At 40.1% G+C, this 19,962-nt stretch overlaps 1 protein-coding gene and 1 long non-coding RNA gene across 2 annotated transcripts; both read left to right on the top strand.

The window, feature by feature from the left end:
- Positions 1-451: 451 nt before the first annotated feature.
- On the top strand, positions 452-13,634 carry LOC117303133. The gene is made up of 2 exons (XM_033787235.1): positions 452-6,348; positions 12,938-13,634. The coding sequence occupies exon 1, from the start codon at positions 738-740 to the stop codon at positions 5,724-5,726; it is 4,989 nt and encodes a 1,662-aa protein (XP_033643126.1). The 5' UTR covers positions 452-737; the 3' UTR covers positions 5,727-6,348; positions 12,938-13,634.
- A 2,930-nt stretch (positions 13,635-16,564) lies between these two features.
- LOC117303486 lies at positions 16,565-18,785 on the top strand. The gene is made up of 2 exons (XR_004520508.1): positions 16,565-18,363; positions 18,395-18,785. It is a non-coding gene; the product is annotated as an uncharacterized LOC117303486 (long non-coding RNA).
- Positions 18,786-19,962: the final 1,177 nt, after the last annotated feature.

The following is a 19,962-nucleotide window of genomic DNA, read 5'->3' as shown; positions in this document are numbered from 1 at the left end:
TTAATGACATCCCATTTTCCCCTTCTAATTCTGAAATTATGCATCAGCCGAATGCAATCTGTCTCCCCGATATTAAACAAAACAATTCTTCACTAAATATATACATTGATCGATTTTCATTGTCACCGTTCGTGTAGTGTTTTCTTCTGGATATTGTTTGTGGCTGTGATGAATAAAGATGCGAGGGCGTGTGCTCTCGTGGACATGTGGTTAGTCTACGCATGGAGGTAGAAGTAGATGATGTACGTGTGTAAGCTATGTGTCTCTTATATACGGGCTTGCTAATGAGTGATATGCAGTAGACTGACTGAGGCAGTGTGCGTGCGATGCCTCAGTACATGCATAGAGTGACTCAGTGTAGATTCTGCTATTCATTGATCTATAAAGCCTAGCTTCATCATCGTGCAGGCAGCAGCACCCATCTCATCAGTGTGTTGCTAGTAGCAACAGAGGCTAGCAATCAGCAAAAAAGGGTGTCTCCCACGTTTTGCCATTTTATTTGCTGCTTCGGATTCACGACGAGACATTGTGTGGATGAAGGATGCGTGAGTGCACGGTGTCGAAATCGAACTGTAAACGGGGAGTTTAAGTGATGGAACATAGTAGTCGCGGTTGAACATCGAATGGATCGAATGGTGCTGGATTACGAACCCACTATCACACACAGTGGATAATAAGTGTGCTAAGTAATACCTTTACAGTACATAAGTAAGGTGTATTATAATCCCACACTGGGGATGGATGAAACGGCATTAGCTGCCGAGGGGGCACTGGTCGTTGCGGGTGTTGCCCCTAGAACAATTCTCGCTCAGATATCCGTTGCGCTCATAGCCGTAGCAGTCACCGCGGTGTACATTTTAAAGAATTTACCGGACACACCACCATTGGATCACCCGTCACCGAGGACCAGGAGTCGGCGGGCAGTAGACAGGTCGCCGCAGAGAGACGTGCAGCGTCGCATTGAGGGATTCGGCGAGGAGAACGCACGAGATGCCGTTGATAATGCGGGGGCGAGCACAAGTCGTCATGAGGGAACGAGGGAGAATGACACTGGAGCGAGTCACTCGAGTTCGCTGGAGGAATACCGAGCCATAATATCGAATGATGATTACCAAGATCTCTGTAGTACACCTGATGATGCAGACAAGAAGTCTGTAAAGAGGAAAGGATCAAAGGAGTGGCCCACATCACTTGAGAGTATAGATGAGGAAGATGAAGATGAGGAGTCTAAGACACCTAGAGGTGATGCTCAAGGAGGAGGTGAACCCAAACCCAAGCAGAGTCCAACAAGGGGCTCGCGCGTACCCAAGTGGTATTTCTCAAAAGCTTCAAGTGGCATTCCTACTTTACCAAAAGACCGCGATTACGAAGACCACTTTGATAATATTCCAAACAAAACCTCAAGTGAGTATAATGACGAGGCGCGTAAAACTGCGATCACTGGTTTCCGTGGTCCATCGATCGGCATCGTTCAACGGAAACCATGGCCTAAAGATGGCGCTATTGGCTCATCATCTCCAAACGCTCATGAATATGGAGTGAATATTCATAATGATTTCCAAACTATCAGCCAATCAGAGGATGCAGATTTAAATATCGCCAGAAATAATTTTCTCCAAAAAGGTCAGCTCACTCACGCTTCATTCGATCAAGCCGAAAGAATTTACATTCCTGATATTCGGATACTTGAGCCGAATGTCTCATCAAACGGTTACGAGGTTGGCTCAGAGGGACCGGGAGGGGACGAGAGCGTATGGGTGGAAACGCACGCCTCGACGGTATGCCTACCAGAGAAAAGTCACGATGAGATAACAACCGAAGTTGTCCGGGTCACTCTAGACGATGACGAAGACGAAGATGTCAGCGATGCATCAATGGAGATAGCGCGTGTCTTTAATACACCAACACCTAAGCCCCGTACCAGTGTTCCCCACACCCGTCCAGGTACCTCTCATTCAACACAAGATACCCAAACAGCCCCACCAAGGGTCACAAAAACGCCAACTTCTCAAAAAGTTCCTCAACATTCGAGTTCGGACATTGACCGTAGCCGACGCGAGGAACGTGCCTTGTACACGGGTGCCGGGCAGCGCGCTGCCGGGCAACCGTCAACAAATTCCAATGAAAGATTATATAAACAAACCAAACTTGGCGATTCGGTGACTATGAAGAGTGACGCGACTCTAAAGCTCGGGGTACAAACAAGAACAAATTTTATAGAGAGGGACAATATTGACACTGTTGATAATACCCACAATGGCTCAGCGGCAGGCTCCCTTCACGGCAAAACGCACATTGGATCTCGTGCGTTCACGCTTGTCGGTAGTAAACCCAAACCCGCTGATGAACCTGTTACTCAATCCGGTTTAAATACACATGTAATCCATGCGGAGATAAATTCAATACCTGACACGGAGAACAGTGTTAGTCCCACTGACACCCAAACCGCCCCATGGGGCCGATCGGTAAAGAAAATCCAGTTGCTGACGAGTCGATCGCCTTACGGAAGCGGGACAACGAGTTTATCAACAGGACTATCATCTGATGAAAACAACAAACAACGGGTCAACAGTGCACAAATTACAGCACAACTGGAAAGTGTGCATCTTGAAAAACGCAGTGAAATACGTGATAACTTGCCAACTGCGAGCGCAGGGAGAAACTTCGAGACAAAATCAGCATTGGTTACAGATGGAAAAGGAATCCACACTGTGATTGGTCATGGGAATGAAATAGATGGGAGGTCCACATGTGATGGAGACTCTCAAAGTGAAACTTCGGAGTTAGACGAGCTAAGAGCGACACTTACTGACAATTTACCTTTGAAACGACCCAAGAAATTGCTGCTGAACGAAACAACACAAGCTAAGAAGAGAGATGTTTCACCCATAAAGTCTGAAAACTCAGACAGTCGTGAGAACGATCACGAACGTTCTGACTTGGAAGTTTCCGTAACTAGCCCGAGTGACGTCATATCCGAACAGCTCGAACGTCTTCGGAAAAGCATTGACAAACTTAAAGTGCCCGACTGGTATAAGAAATCAAGTCACTATCAACGCGTGGTAAACAAAAGACCGCATGCGAAGTCAGTGGTGTCAGACAGCGACTCTGAACCGCGCATGACAAGGAGCCCTTCGTCATGTCCGAGTGATTGTTGGAGTGTGACGTCATCTGATGACGCAGCAGCAAGCCAGCCACCCGTCTCTACGAAGTTAGCTTTCCAATCCGAAGCCAAGTATAGACGCGATTTCCCAGCCTCCTTTTTAAACCATGAGCCAATCCGTAACGCAGTATCGTGCATTGAACTGCCCACTCGAGCCTCAATAAAAACACCCGATGGTGACCCCTTGAACTCCTCGACTCACGCTGACAACAAAGATCACTGTCAAAGTGCAGATGACACCATTTACAGCCAACCATTTCATAATCAAACATCATCATCGCTAAAAGATGTCAACTACGACGTTCCTCGCACCCAATCATCACCTTCACGTGGTCTGCGGCTGCGCAGTAAGTCCGTAGGGGATAATCTTGATCAGATAACATACTTCGATTCGCTTGCTGTAAAGAGGCTTGAGCGTCATAAGTACGATTCGATCTTCTTTGTCACGGGTTATCTTTGCGATTCTGACGAGTATAACTTAGATGAAGGTACCCGGTCTAAAGGGAATAACCCCGGTGGTCCCCCTAATGACTCGGTAGACGATATGGAGTATCGAAGGCGTACCTACGGGTCCAACACCACGGGCTCCTACCCCAGGGACTCGTCATCACCACAAAATGGTAACTTGCAAAACGGAAACGAATTCATTAATAGTAGAATCGAAATTGATCAATTGTCAAAGGATCGTGTATCAGAGAGCAAACACTTCACACCGACATCAAGTAGGCCTGATTTAAATGCTGCCATGGGACCCCAGTCACCACGGACACCTGTCCCCGCACCACGGCGAAATATCATGGGTAGTGCCGTGACGCGAGGGTACCCCCAGTTGACCGATACTCATGTGGATGACGAACTTAAACCCGATCCTCGTTACAACCAAGACGGCAGCAGAAACACGAAGATATCTCCTCGTTTCGCCATGGTCACCCCGTCCCATGGTAAGAAAGAATCCCCCCGCAGCTCGCCAATAAATACCAGTCCACGGCGGACAAATGTCAAGATCTTAATAACTGACACCACACTTGAAGATGACGACAGCGATCCGTCGATTGGACGACAGAGTGACCAAGACCCTTCGTCCTCTGACCAGGAGACGGTTGTGGAAGCAACTTCATGGACGCCACTTGACCTCGACAAGTTGAAGGATTCAGAGTTTGCCGCTGTGGTGTCCGTCATTACATCAAGACACATGCAGCCTGGAAACCGGTCTGGTATGTACCTCCCCGGAAGTGGCTTCGTACCCCAACAAGAAGTCACCATGGAGGAGATCGTTGACAGCTTGCTTGGTCTGCCTTACCAAAGAGCAACAAGTGCTGTTGATCTCAACAGCAGTGGATACCGCGGCAGTAGTTCCACTTCCTCGCCCCTTACTTGCTCCACGCCAGACCTGAGCTCTTCCTGGAGTGCTGGCCAAGGCAGCACCTCAGTTTCTTCTTCAGACAAGAGTCACAGTGTTGATAGTTTGTATGGTGAAGGAGACACCAATGTCCTCAACGCACTCATCTTCGGCAGGAAAAGACTCGATGGAGACGGTTACCCTAGTTACGAGGAAGATGGAGGAGATGCAGTAGGTGATGAAATCATCATGGTCAAGTGTAGCTACAAAAAATGTGCTAAGACTAAAGAGCTCGAGGAGGCAAGGAAGTTTTACAAGACATGTCATAACTGTTACACATACTACTGTTCCAGACAATGTAGGAAGTTGCACTGGCCTCGACACAAGAAACGTTGTCTCTTTGGTCGTGTGAACAGCGCATGTAAGCATGTTCTCTATCACAGTAGATACAATGGGCAGTTGCAGTCTGATCTAAGTCGAGTGGCTCGTACGGGGTATCTCTCTCGCGGACGGGGCGCCATCTTGCTAATCTTCCCGGACACCGAGGCAGCTGAGAACTACACCTCCAAGGGGTTCGACGCTCTCCCGAGCCCGCCCACTTACTCAACCGTCCGTGAGCTACAAACCTTTGACCTTTTCGGTGACCACATGAAGTTTCTGCTGGAGATGTGTTGCTCGTACGACCCTGAGAACAAGTTTGTCATCAATGTTGCTATCATGGCGAGCGGAGAACAGTACCGTGGTCATCGGCCGAGGCGGACGGCAGAAATGGCCGTCAAGAAATGCGCCAAGCTCAAACTCAGTCTCATGAACCACAGCACTGACCCAACAGGCAAAGAAGCAGACCAGGTCCCCGATACTCTCATTCTTACATCACCAACGGGACCGCAGGGAGACGGGATACTCGACCGAAAGGCAAGACAGGTATGCTTTGTGCATATTCAGCGTCAACTGCGTCAGAGGGGCGTCAGTTTGCGTCACCAGCACGCGGAAATCTACGACAAGCTTTGCCGGTGGGTGGAGCTCCACGAGCATTTTGTGCCCGTAACTATATACCCAGTGGACGAAAACACGGGGAAAAGATTCATGTGTGTTTTGATGCCCGAATCGGAACCGAATGAACTCGGCTGGGTCAACAATCCAGAACTCCTTGAAGACATTGACTTAGATGCAGAACTTGAAAAACTTGAGAATGTTGCTGGATTGGTTGTCACTGATTTATAACTCTCTCCTTGAGACCGAACGGCACACTTATACTTTCAAAATCTCAATAATTTATTGCAAATTAAAAAAATGCTCAAAGTGGAACAGCATTTTGGAATAATGTTTTTGTTATGCTCGTCAGAAAATTTGAAACTATTTTGAACTTTTTATTTATCAAACTCTGCGTGTCTTTTAAGTAGATTTTTACATTCGTGCCGATGCATTTTATTTCAAGCAAAGTGTCAATTTTTTGTTCTTCTTTTCGATATCAATTTTACGCTCACAAACTTCAATCAAAAGATAATTTAGTGGCATTGACTGAGAACATTTACCTGTCAGGTACACCGTTCAATATTTTATACAAAACCAATTTGACTGCAATTGCCCGCGGTGAATGATAACACAACGAAGAGATTTATGCAAACAATCTCCACCTTGGACATGACCTCGCTGATGGTGTTCGTTTTAATCAAGTTCTTTGATGATGTGCTTCAAAATGAGAATGAGAACTGCCCATCTGGTTGGAGGGGAATAAAGAGCAAGGTCAAGGGTCAAGTGTCTTCTGATGAGGAGGACAGGATGTTGGTGATGAATGTGTTTGGTGAATCATTAGATGGGAGATGTCAAGGAAGACCACAAGATGGTAAGTAGACGCGACTTACTTATTTGATTAATTGGAAAATTTTGATTGCTGCAAACCTCTCCATTTTATTGACTCAGAAATTACTCTATATTGTTTCTTCCACTTATACTGTCTTTATTATTTATACATCATCATTTTGGGATACACCAAGTGAGAATACTGGTCTTTGACAATTACCAAACGTGTCTATTGCCTTTAAAGCAGTTGGACACTTTCTGAACAGAACACAAATTAAAAGTTCCCAGATTTACAAATAACTTACAGGGTTTACAGAAGGTAATGGTGAAAGACTTCGTTTGAAATATTATTCCATGAAATGCTTTACTTTTTGAGAAAACATTAAAACAATTATCAATTCTCGATATCGAGAATAACGGATTTATTTTAAACACATGTCATGACACGTCGAAACCTGCGGAAACAAGGGTGGGTTTTCCCGTTATTCTCTCCCGACTCCGATGACTGATTGAGCCTAAATTTTCACAGGTTTGTTATTTTATATACAAGTTGCACGAAGTGTTGGCCTTTGGACAATACTGTTATCCGATGTTGTGCAATTGCTTTAAAGTACGACCAGCTTTCCATCCCCAACACTCGAGACAGTCATCGAGAAGACAGATGCAATACATTGATCGTCACACCCACAGGCCCGCTCGTATACTTGCCCTAAAGCCGTTTATTAATGTCATTCAATGGCATTTTACTCTAGTAAACCAGACTGAATATATATGCATTTGGTTATTATATAGCATACATTGATACCCACTCCATATTCGTCAACCGACTGACTTCATGCATGCCCTATGTCTCATCTTGAGGAGCTGAAGTGCAGAATTGCAAATAATTCAAGAAACCTATAGACTTGCATTGTTATAAAAGTATCAATCCACAACACGCAAATTATCATGAATAGATGTTGCATTGGGGATACAGAAAACCTTTTTTTGACCGTACACCTGTGTGTTTAGCATTGACATTCATCCATTTAGCAACGCAAACCATTTAGACTAAACATTACTTTACATTAAGTGCTAATTTACATTTAGTGCTAATTATAATAATAGTAGCCACTGATGCATTTTGTGTACTAGCATTTTTCAATGCTAAACAAGAGCAATCGTTCACTGCGGCTTTGTACTATTTACCCCAAATTATTATTTGCTCTTTCATTAACACGATCACACTAAAGAGGTAATCTTCCATTCCACAAAATGAACTAAATGAAATGAAACAGATACTTTTCTAAAATAAAATCACGTTTTTCGCATCACTCAACACAAGGACAATGTCTCAATTGCCCCGAAATCCCTGGATCACCACCCCGCCACCCGAGATCCCAAAAACATCTCTAAAACCAAAACCACATACACGACATCCATTCTTTTCTCTTTCCAGCAATGATGTGCGTCACTGCCCCACCCATCCCCACTCATCATCATCCACTTTGCCAATTTCAATTTCAACTTCAATCCAATCGCCTCCCAATCATAGTCTCTGCCTATCTCCTCAAATCAGTTGTGGCTTAAAGGGGAGATCTGCGTTTGGTTGTCACTTTAAAACTTTCGGTTAGAATCCTATACAACAGCTTTCGATAGTATAAGCATTCTTTGAAACATGGCATTTCGAAGCATGGTTATGTAAATAGATATAATATAATAAGTTTTTATGCCCCAAAATTTGAAAGCAATACCGCGTAGCGTTTCTCGTGTTTTGTTACTTGGGTTTATTTTCAATGGAAATAACCGCTACGGATTTTTTGGCGGTATCTCAAAAACGCTTTTTGAAAGTAAATGTTCACATGATAGTTTTATTGTATACATTCTGCATGAGTAAAACAATCGAACGGCTCCACCAAAAACCGAACGTATTTTGCCTTTAAGATTTTCATCATCTTCGCTATCCACTCTATACAAACCACTCAGAAGACTTCCTTATTTCCTCCAACTCTACTGAACAATTATTTAGCAAGCTGCTGCATGTCACAACTGAGACCATTAAATACACCGGACACCTTTGGTAATTGTCAAAGACCAGTCTTCTCACTTGGTGTAGCTCAACATATGCATAAAATAGCAAACCTGTGAAAATTTGAGCTCAATCGGTCGTCGAAGTTGCGAGTTAACAATGAAAGAAAAAACACCCTTGTCACACGAAGTTGTTTGCTCTCAGATGCTTGATTTCGAGACCTCAAATTCTAAATTCTAAGGTCTCGAAATCAAAATCGTGGTAAATTACTTCTCTCTCGAAAACTACTCCACTTCAGAGGGAGCCGTTTCTCACAATGTTTTATATTACCAAACTCTCCCCATTACTCGTTCCCAAGTAGGGTTTTATGCTAATAAATATTTTGAGTAATTTCCAATAGTGTCCACTGCCTTTAATATAAGATTACGCACGCTGGTTCAATAGAGAAGGCGTCAGTCCACACCAAGTAAATTTGACATTTTAAACACACCGTAAATGTCCAATAATGACTATAAACCATCGAGATCCGATTGCTTTTCTTGCAGACTTTCATGAGCTTGCCAGGTCTGAACACCACTTTACATATTAGACTGGCATTGCCTTTTGACAACGTGTATTAATTTAGCACGCTGTCGGTATCTAAACACTCAGTCAGCAGGCTAGGGTGACTGTGGGCAAAGATTGTCTGCTCAGTTAAATGTTTATTTTAGACTCTTTGAAAAAAAAACCGGACGATTAAAAGCAAACCTTGATCTCTTTTTTCTAACTATGATCTGATGGGTAAATACATGTTAAGTTATTTCATTTTTAATAACAATCCACACACAAAATGTCACGTTAAACAAAGACAAGTTGACTTGAGAGTAAATTAAGCCAACAAAGAAAACCTCAGTTTCGGCATGTACTAGGGCCCATCATTGAACTACCCGCGTGACTTCTGCACTCTCACATAGTTTATAATAAGCAAATCCCGCGTGACTTTATCCTTTTCCCACAGTGTACTCTAGCCCATACTCTTCTCTGCACACTTTTCTTCTGAATTACATACACACAAGTAGACATCAAAGTCTTCTCTTCACTTATCAGAAACGACAAACATCTTCTGGTTGCACCGAAGCGTGTAGATGTCGTAATGGCTCCTACGTGTAATTGCCTCCCTAGAGCTTGTGCGTTTTCTCTAATAACAAAACAATTTCTAAACGCAATACAATACGTATTTCCATTACAAGACGTGTCTGTCATTGAAAATGGTAAACAGTGCACCAAATCATCTTTGTTTTTGCATAATTATAATATTGGCCTTTATTATGGTGCGATTTCCTCCCATTTAAATCAATGTAACCAAATCGAGGCTGGAAGGAAAACATAGTCTGGTTCCCTTTTTAACAATGAATATTGACACCCATTAACGTTATTGGATACAGGGAACATGACCAAGATGGTGGCAGCATTATAAAGGTCTATTTAGAAGGGTAAAAATACTTTCTTCTTTTTTTAAGCACGAGAATCAAATCAATTTTTATTTTAAAGACTAGGTTTTCGCTTTGCGGTAACACATGTTATCGCGAACTTCTCTTAATTATACTTCTACCATGCACAGTTTCAAATTCTACAACACCATGTTATTATAAATGCCTGAAATATTCTGTTGTTTATAATTATCGACTTTAAAAACCCAAATGGTGAGTGGAGATCACAACAAGTCAAGTATGGCGGCCAACAACACAAAAATGACACACTTTTCCCCCTTAGCAACCGTATCTCACTGCCGCATCAGATGCGTTCCGTGTAACATATTGAAACTGTAAAAACGTGGTGTTTACACAACCAGTTGGACTTTGGGCGATAGTGATACGACGCTCGTAAAATAAGTTGATTTTTAGTCATTTTATCAAAAGAAGCTCAGATAGTGACGGTCAGACATTTCATCAGTTTATAGAGTCCAGTGCTTTTAATGAACTTTGTTTTCTATACACAGCCGTTTGACCGTGCAATCAAAGTACTTATGTGTCAATTAAAGACGCACTGCCACACGAATTTATGGGAATTCTGAAGTTGTTACAAAAGGGAGTTGATTTAGTTTCCACTTGGGCGTTTAGCTTTCAATAAAGGAAGTAGATAGAGGGGAAAGATTAATGCGTTTTGGGGGTCTTTTGTGGCGTAGTTGATGATCGCAATTTTTGTAAATGACGGAGCCTAGCAGAGTTTTTTCAATCCGTCTTTAGCATGAGCATGAGAAATATTTCACAAAATATAGTATTTCCATAATCCATTGAGCTAAATCGCTCAGAAACCATAAACAACTGAAATGTTGAACAAAGACGACCATTAAAGCATTGCATTATAGAGGATAGTTGTAGTCAATAATTTTATGTATTTTGTTCCTAAACGTAGATGGACATGGTTTGACCTTTTTTTTTTGGGGGGGGGGGTAGTAACCCGTAAGTTTAATACACCACCAATCGACCAGTGAAAATGAGTTTTAGCTCTGTCTCAATTTAAAACAACAAAATCCTGTTTTTATGACTAGCTCGCTTTCATATCACTCATTTTCATTGTGGCTATCTAAGCAAGCAAGATTGGCAGAGGGGGCCTACAAATGATATTTTCCTCGATTGGTAGAAATGGTTCTCGGAAATATTAATTGGTTAGATCACAGTCCCTAAATTATGAGTGCCAAATTACATATACATGTAGACATGACTTTGAAATCTACGTGCTTCAAGGGAAAACAATTACAAACACGTGACAAACAATACAACGTTCAAATAACCGTTTAAAAAAAAAAAAATTCTGAAACAAATAAAACTTAATCTTTTGTGAGCTTTCCCCAATCCTTTCTCATCTGGCGCTTCGTCCACGTGAGTAAATACCCGATAGAGAGGTCGGTTGGACCAGCTGTGTCTGCGGTATTCAATAACTGGGAGGAATTAACATTCATGCTGCAAGGTTATCGGCGATTGCAGGGATCGATTACTGATGCTTAGATTTCGCTTTATTAAAAATAAAATCTCCCCAGGAAAATCGTTGATAAACGTTAGGCCTTGGTTTGTAGACAACCGGGATGGATTGAAGTATCTATTTTCATTTTATTTGTGTAATGGTGGCTTGTCTGGCGTATTCATGTGCCGTAAAATGTTGCCACGCAAAGAGTCCATTATTATTCCATGGTTGAAGTTTGTTTGAATGTTCATTACTCCATGATTTACAGCAAACAGTGACAGACATCAGGGCAGTAGCCTACTTTAAGAAGGCACTCTCGTAAAGTTTTTACACTGAAATAAAATTCTAATTGATGGAGGGACAAAATCACCTGTAAGCATATAGTTGTCACTCAGTTTAAATCGATTTAAATGAAATGAGAGCAGTCCCCCGCCCCCCCCCCAAATGGCATTCGTGCCCCGGACCCATTTAAAATATGAACTTTTGAAATTCAAAATGACCAGAGTAAAATATGGCATTGCAATAAAGCTTTTGTGCTATTTAAACACCGACATTGATACTTGTTTTTGGCTCTCATGTTAATTATCTTACACAGAATACTAAGAGCAAGATCACTAGTGAAAGGGGGCTTGTTGGGAAATACAAGACGAGATTCCTATAGAAACTTAAACATTAATGGGACAATCCCTTGTGCTCCCCCTCCCCTATCTGTACTTGTATCTTATTGTATGTTGTAAGTGTGTTTGTCTTGCCTGGATACAACATGATAGCTGATATAAAAAATGTAATTTAATCTGGAAACATGACACGGTCGTGTAAAATCACTTGTTATCTATAAAGAAGAAGTGTAAACACACACAAACTACAAAGGGGAAAACCAGATTGTCATTAGTCCCAAACCAGGGGGGAGGGGGGGGGGACCGGATAATTTACGTTAAAAAATAACTTCAAATGTGCTTTTGTGGATTGATGGATGGGTGAATAAATAAAGTCAAATAATATGCAATAGCAACAATGTACACAGGAAAGCTTTCGTGGAAGACTTAGACCATTAACTATCTTTATACAGATGTATGTATAAAGATGTAAGCAAAAGCCTAGAAAAAGCAATTGCTATTTTGTATGAATACGGTCCAATATTGAGGGCCAGTAGTCTGCTTGCATGGAACAATAATTGCCTACCAGAAATATGTAAACAAAAGCCATGCAATAGTTTACATAGGCTGTATGTATGATTGGCTCCCTGTTTGTATTTACAATTTGCTTACAAGGACTTATGATTGGTTCTTACAGGACCCAATTTCATAGAGCTGCTAAGCACAACAATTTGCCTAGCATGCATTTCCTCCTTTAGAAAACAGAATTATCAACCGAATTTCCACGTGATTTTCAGGAAAAGCAAACAACATCTGAATACCAGTACCAAGCAATATGCAACAAATTGAAATTTAAATGGTAATCCTAGTTTTATCAAGGAAGAAATTTCATGCTAAGCAAATTTGCCTGTTTAGCAGCTCTATGAAATTGGACCCTGGCAAGTGGAGAGATCGTTTGAAAATGTCCACTGGTTTATGATTGATTGAAAAAAGATGACACTAAATGTTATTGGACTTATACATTAGGAATAACATGTTTGTTGTTTCCAGTTATCATTTATTGATATCCTTCTTTCTTCCCGTAGGGTCGTGCTCTAGATAAGCCCCCAACCTCAGTTCGCAAGGACGGCATCTTCGGCTGTGATCTGAAGCTAACCATCGGTGAAGCTATCTTTCCGGCCTCACGCTTCTACGAGCAGTTTTCCCTCGACCTCCCCCGCCGTCCAAATCCAAGGCTAGACCCATCAACTCTGGATCTGCCACGCTCGCTGTTTGTCTTGGAGCAGTCTACCGCTATTTGATCCAAATGGAATCCTTTTAGGCCGTGCAAGACAACTTAGTTGGACATTGATACCCTTCCTATTGGAAACTTAGCGGGAGAAAACAAACCCAGCTGCCCTTGGGGAGAGTGGACAGGGTCGGTGAGCCTTCACTTTAAGTTACAGGTAGTGTGTACCTCATGCTCTTGGTAGTTGATCCGGAAGTTCATGACCATAACAAAATACTTGGTAAAGTTATTCGTGTAAAACATTGCTAGAAATTACACAATTTGAAGACCGTTGTTTGTGAATTTGTCACCCTTAAACTTGAATGAGCAGGGCTTCAGTTGAGGCATAAAGATCGAATTCACACAAGTCTACGCAACAAGTGTGTTTTTCTTTCATTTTTTTTCTTGCAACCTCGATGATCAACAGTTCACCCAAATTTCACATGTTGGTTAATTTATGCATTTGTTGGAATACACCAAGTGAAGATATGGTTTTTGACAACTACCCAAAGTATACACTGCCTTTAATTTATTTGTATGTAAACACATGGAAGTAATTTTCTTCCTCCATGGTACACAGTGGCTTGTCCGCTTACGCAGACAACGAGTAAACATAAATTTGAGTAATGTACAGTTTTAATTACACCTTGTACACACAGTCGTCAAGTCAAACCCCTTACCCAAAGTTCGTATCATCATTAGTTTGATAGAAATGAAATCACTTACGTTTTCCATTCACGGAGACAATTTGTTCATTGGAGCTGGTTTCACTACTGCAAACTCTCACTGTCTTGTAAAAAAACAACATAATGCAACAAAATGGCGCTGTAGTACAGCATTTTTAGCGTGGTGGCATCAAATACGTTGCATTCCATGCATGTTGTACATTTCTCGTATTAAATCACCCGCGAAGGCACAGTCTTCTTCGTGATTGGTCAGAGTTTACGGTAGCTTGTAACAAACGGCCTTTCATTGGCCAGCTCATCGTTCAGGCTCCGCCCAGGTTCATTTGCATAACAAAGGGAACAGGTGTTTTCTTGGTGGTCTTGCAGAAAATCTTGTTGGGGGTGGGGGGTGTTGATGTACACATTATAATAAATATTGGCAAAGCCCTCACATGTCACAGTTTCTTTTGCAGTGTGAAACACACACAAAATGTATGTCTAAGTTCGCACAAGTGTCACTTTTGTCGACAGTCCTCGTGCTACAACAACAAGAACGTGTTTTTTCACGCAGGCAATGTCGGCCTGTGGTCGACAAATGTTCAGTGTGCGAACTTAGCCATTGTTGCCGGCCTGTGAAAAGTTGTTCTCTTAAAAATAAAACATTCTGGGAAAAGGTTATCTTATTATATATGTCCTGCCTACCAAATCAATGCAAACTATTTCCGAATTAACGAAAGTCTGTCTAAACAAATCCATGTGAAACTTCCCCATTCAATTTTGATCATTGTTTTTAAATGTACGATTTCAGAAAGTAGAGTCACCCGATGGGATTTTATCTTTAAAAATGAACAGAAAACCACAATCCATAATTTGGAAAATTAGGTAAGAGACCACGTTCAATTTCATCCATAAACATACAATTCTTTCAGAGTTTAGAAGTATACGCGTACTTCATTTTCCACGTGAAGTATATTTCTGACCGAATTTAGAAGTGTACACGTATTTCTACATAGGTTCTTCCTACTCCACGCTGTGCCTGCCTGTGGCATTCTGTAGCGTTTCTCGAAGGACGTTCATTAATTGAAGTTGACCATAAATTATGCAAATTTTTTTATTATTATTTCTCGGAGTCTTTAATCGGAAAGTTGTCATCAGTGGATGGAATAATCACATCGTCAATGGCGCACAATGGTTAGTGAATTGTCGGGTAACGGTTTTGTCTTCTTCGTTGAATGATGACGTCATCACTACGCACAACATGTGTTGACGACGGCGATTTTATCAAATTCGGCATAAAAACAACAATTTTGTTTTGCTGTCAACTGAGAATTAGTTATTATAAAATTTAAAGATGGAGGAGTTTCACTACTAGTATAATTATATATATCTAATATAAAACAATGTGTTTTGTGACAACAATTTCAGGGATTTGGGGCTTCTTTTGTATGCACGAAATCCGGGGAAATGAAAAGTGAAAGAAGAATGAGTCTCGTATGTTCTGCACTTTCACTGTCATCTAAATGGAAAAATAATTAATTGGAACAAGTGGTCGCTAAATTATCGATCATTTTACTTGTTTACGTGTACCTTCTTGCGCGAAATTATTCTTAATAAATATTGTGAATCGAATTTCTTGTGAAATTGATTTTGTTTTCAATGAAACAATATTCTTGCATAACTCATTGAGTCTCTAAAAAATATAAAACAAAAAAATGCGTTCTCTAAAATGACCAGGGCTCAATTCCATCAAGCCCGTTTAAAAATGAAAACTTGCTAAGCACAGAAAAAAACTTACTTTACAGAAACTCTGGTCACCAAGAAAAACCCATAAAGTTTTAATTGTTGCAACTGGTGCCCCTCTACTTTTTGCTTAGCAAATAAATTCGCTAATCATTTTTTTCTGCTTAACAGCTTTATGAATTCGGGCCCAGGAATTGAATGTGTGCATGTACATTGACGATTGAGAGTCACGATATCACATTGTTGACAATGAGCCCCGAAGAATTGTCTCCCAGCTTGGATAAAATTATAGCAGCTCGATGAAAATAAACATCTTATTATATTATATTCCCATTCTTATTCACGTTGCAGTACTATCTATTGATGATAAGCAAGGTGGCATTTCTCAGAGACTATTCAACTGTGACTTTCATTATACTTGATTTAATCATGGAGGAAAACATTGTTAGATAAAAAATATAAATCTCCGTACCCGAATAAATATTCCCTTCCGCTTTTCAACAACTTAGCATTATATATCTTTCCGGCAGAGGTGATTTATTCAAGGTTACTTTTTCTTGTCAACAAGACGGCTAGAGTACAATTTGAATTTCTATAAAAAATTATGCGAGAGTATAAACATTTTTGTCAACTTCAAATAATACGGGACCAATTGTTTTGCCAACCCTTGCCCGTGGAGTCTATTTACGCATGTCTTAGTTTTTGACAAACACATCTTACTTATCATTATAGTTAAAAGGCACTGGACATTATTGGTAATTATTCAAAATAATTGTTAGCATAAAGCTTACTTACTTGGTGACGAGCAACAGAGAGCTGTTGATAGTATAAAACATTGCGATAAACTGCTCCCTCTAAACATGGAGGTAGAAATGTTTTGAAGTAAGAGATAATTTCTCAATCGAAATAATAACAGACTTTAGGCCTGAAGCCTTATATTTAGCATCTGAAATCTCACAGATTAGTTTTGTGCAACAGGGGTGTATTTCAAGGGGTTATTATTCTCTTGCAACTTCGATGACAATTAAGGCCAAATTCCATAGATGTTATTCAATGCATATGTTGGGATACACCGAGCGAGAATACAAATTGTCTTTGACAATTACCAAAATGTGTCCAGTGCCTTTAACCTAAATGGCTACCCAGTCTTCATTTACCAAGTAGGCCTGTCATATGCAGTAAGTATTTGCCTTGTACAGTAGGCCTACTATACTATATGACCAATGCGAATTACAAACCTCATTGTGTGTGCATGTGTGTGTTTAGCTTAATTTATGCAGAATGTTTGTATTTTAGCTCATCAAAATTTTCTGATATTAATCATTCTGAGTTTGATGTATTTTTTTTTTACACATTTTGATGTGAATTGAAGTCCAATTCCAGTTTGGATTTGGTTGCATATGGTATTTTTTAAAGATAATCATTATACATATATTTATTCCACTAAATTAAAAATTTTCATTTTGTACGATTTTATCTTTTAAACAAATAATTAGACATCCTTTCACCGCTTTCCCCTCTACTGTCATTCCGTATCAACATTCAATTCGAATATCATTATTTGTGCAAGGTATTTGCCTGGACATTGAATATGACACACGCGCCATGCAATGCATTATGAAAATCTATCACCATGGCAACGGGGGAAACATCTCTCGTGGATCTGATAAAATATGCAGAAAGCGAGGGGTTGATTGTGATCAGATCAACCAGGGCCAATTTCACAAGACTGCTTAAGCAGACAGTTTTGCAAAGCGTCAAAAAGCAGGATACCAGTCACAAATGGTACATGTGACACTGTAGTTTGGCTGATAACCTTATTCTGGTAAGCATGATTTGGTTGTTGTAAGCATATTTGTGTGCTGAGAAAGCTTAATGAAATTTGTCCCAGGTCCGATCCGGAAGTTCTTGTTGATATCGCGTGTGTGAAGGTTCTGTAGCTTTTAATAAACAACTTGGCCTCAATCAAGCCGAAAGCACGAAAAAGTCCCATCTTTCCTCGTGCATGATTTGTTTTTACGGATGGGGGACAGGCAAACAAGCGTCTCGACTGAAGGCTACAGGCTGATTATAAAACAACCACTTCATACTCTAGATAATGCACATGTTTTAATGGATTTTGCCACCCATTAACTCAATGCTCGTTCTTTGTATTCATTTGATCATTATGTTGATCACTATGTTTACGTTTACGCCAACCTACTCCATGCTTAATGGTTGTTATTAATGAATGTTTTGTTCTCATTTCTAATTTAAATTTTCAAGGCCACTTTTAAATTACTCAACCGTAAAATGTAAAGCCAATGTATTTGTTCAGTCATCACATTATTTGTAAAATGGCGTACAAGGTCATATTGTTTTAGGCAAAATATGTGGAACTTGCGTTTGGAAAAAAAATCCATTATAATCTTGACAGGTATCTGAGTGCACAAATGGCAGAATGGGTTGAACGTGTTTATCTCAGTACATATCAGTGTAATATTATCTTGATAAACTCGTGCATACCATAAAATTATCATGTACATGTTCACTATTTCCAGCTGGAATGTTTTTTATATTTTTTAACACAAATACTTGTCAACAGTTCAAAAAAGCAACACATTTTTATCATTTTTTAAATTTAGGGTTTTGTTGCATGAATTTGAATATTAATTGTTTTTAAATTGCTGTGGAGTCTTTTGGCTATTGACATATTTATTTAAATTTTGCTACCGTCATGAATTTTTATTTTCTATTTAACATGTTTGTTCCTCATGGAACACTCGTACGGTGTAATGTATAAATTCCATTTGCACACAAAAATGCACTCGGTTTTTTTGCTCATTAGTAAATATCTTTGGTTGCCCTGGCGGCAAGATAGAACATCGAAGGTTTTTGTTTTTTAAATAGATGTTAACAAAACTTTTAATTTCCACTTCATCCATTTAAATATTATATGTCGATGTTATTACATTGTCCGGTGCTGGTCCATTGTACACACGTTTGAAAATATTCAGTAGATTTGATAATGGTTACAATAATAAATATCCACACAAAATTAATTTCATTATATTATTATCTTTTTATCATTTTGTGTCAAGTCCTGTAGGACATTCTTCAATTTTCTTTTATTAGCGGTTCGTTGAACTTGGTTTAAACTGATAGTCAACCTCAAATTCATCTTTGAATTTTTCATCATGAAAATGGACACAAAAGTGCACTTAGCTTTACGTATACATGTGCTGTAAGGATCTCCCATGTATTAAATACTATGGTCCTCTATGCATTAAGCGTGTGTCAATGAGTGTTTTGTTTGCAAGACTCCATTTTATGTCGCTATTAAAATTAAGGCGTGGCTAGAGACGCCATTTTGATTCCCGCGCATAACTGCTTCTGAATACGAATCAGCCATTATGTTCAAGTGTGATTTTAACCTAGTTTCCCTCTTTGGCCGATTAAAGGTGACTCTTAGATATGACCAATAGTCCAATGAGACTTCGAGTCTTGAAATGGAAATCCTTTTGCTCAGTGAACGCATGTTGGAAATCGGCTGCACCAAAATGATGCTAAGTTTGCATGGTTCACGATGGAATTACGTCACATTTTCCCGGCCAGGGCCAGGATTTTCATCTTTAAATGTGTAAAACCATTTCAATGTTTTATTGGTTAAACCCAACACTGACATCATTGGACCATCACCTGTCTTTGTCTTTACAAATAAGGACAGGGGACCAGCCTTAAGCCAATTACAGGTGTTCTTAATCTTTAACCTCCATGGGGGCACTGCTTTGGTCCTGCGACGTCACAGAAGTGGTCTGTTCGCTTTAGTGCTATTCACACCACAGCAGTTTAACTGGGGTCCCTTGCTTAATTTTAGCATGGTTGTAAAATATAGCAATGTTGACAAGATTTCGCAAGAGAACTTGGACAGTAGAAAAATTGTTGTCCTTTCACATGAGGTACATTTTGTACAATTTTACAACCGTGCTGCTATAATTTAGCAAGGGACCCTTGCTAAATTGCTCCCGTGTGAAAGGGGATTTGCAATCAGTGCAGTTGATTGCCTTTAAGTCAAACCTGTGACAAGTCTCTAATGACAGTCCTATAACATTTAATTACGTTAATTAAATTTAATTAAAATTCAAATACATTTAACAGCAGTTTGTCAATTCAAAGGCCGCAGTTTCTAATCCCGTTCTCCTACTAGGCAATTTGGCTTTGCTCACCAAGAAAAAATAAATCTAAATATTTTGTTCCAAGAAATAGTTTGTGTTAGAAAGACAACAGTTTCGAGCATTTAATGATATGAAAACTTTTAATATAGGTCGAACACACACGTACACACTATTACATTGACAACTACAATATTTGGTTACTTATTTACATGTATCTCTCTGCTACTGATAACGAAAGTTAATTTACAAAATATTTATACATTATCCATTGACGATTTTTTGGG

The sequence above is a fragment of the Asterias rubens genome, chromosome 19 (genome assembly GCF_902459465.1).
Source record: "Asterias rubens chromosome 19, eAstRub1.3, whole genome shotgun sequence".
NCBI classification, from domain to species: domain Eukaryota; kingdom Metazoa; phylum Echinodermata; class Asteroidea; order Forcipulatida; family Asteriidae; genus Asterias; species Asterias rubens.
The sequence above is the reverse complement of the archived record's forward strand: the minus strand, read 5'-3'. Positions and strand labels throughout refer to the sequence as shown.

What these genes read in the sequence shown, in the direction of transcription:
- LOC117303133 (XM_033787235.1), top strand. Translation starts at nt 738, where the DNA reads ATGGATGAAACGGCATTAGCTGCCGAGGGGGCACTGGTCGTTGCGGGT.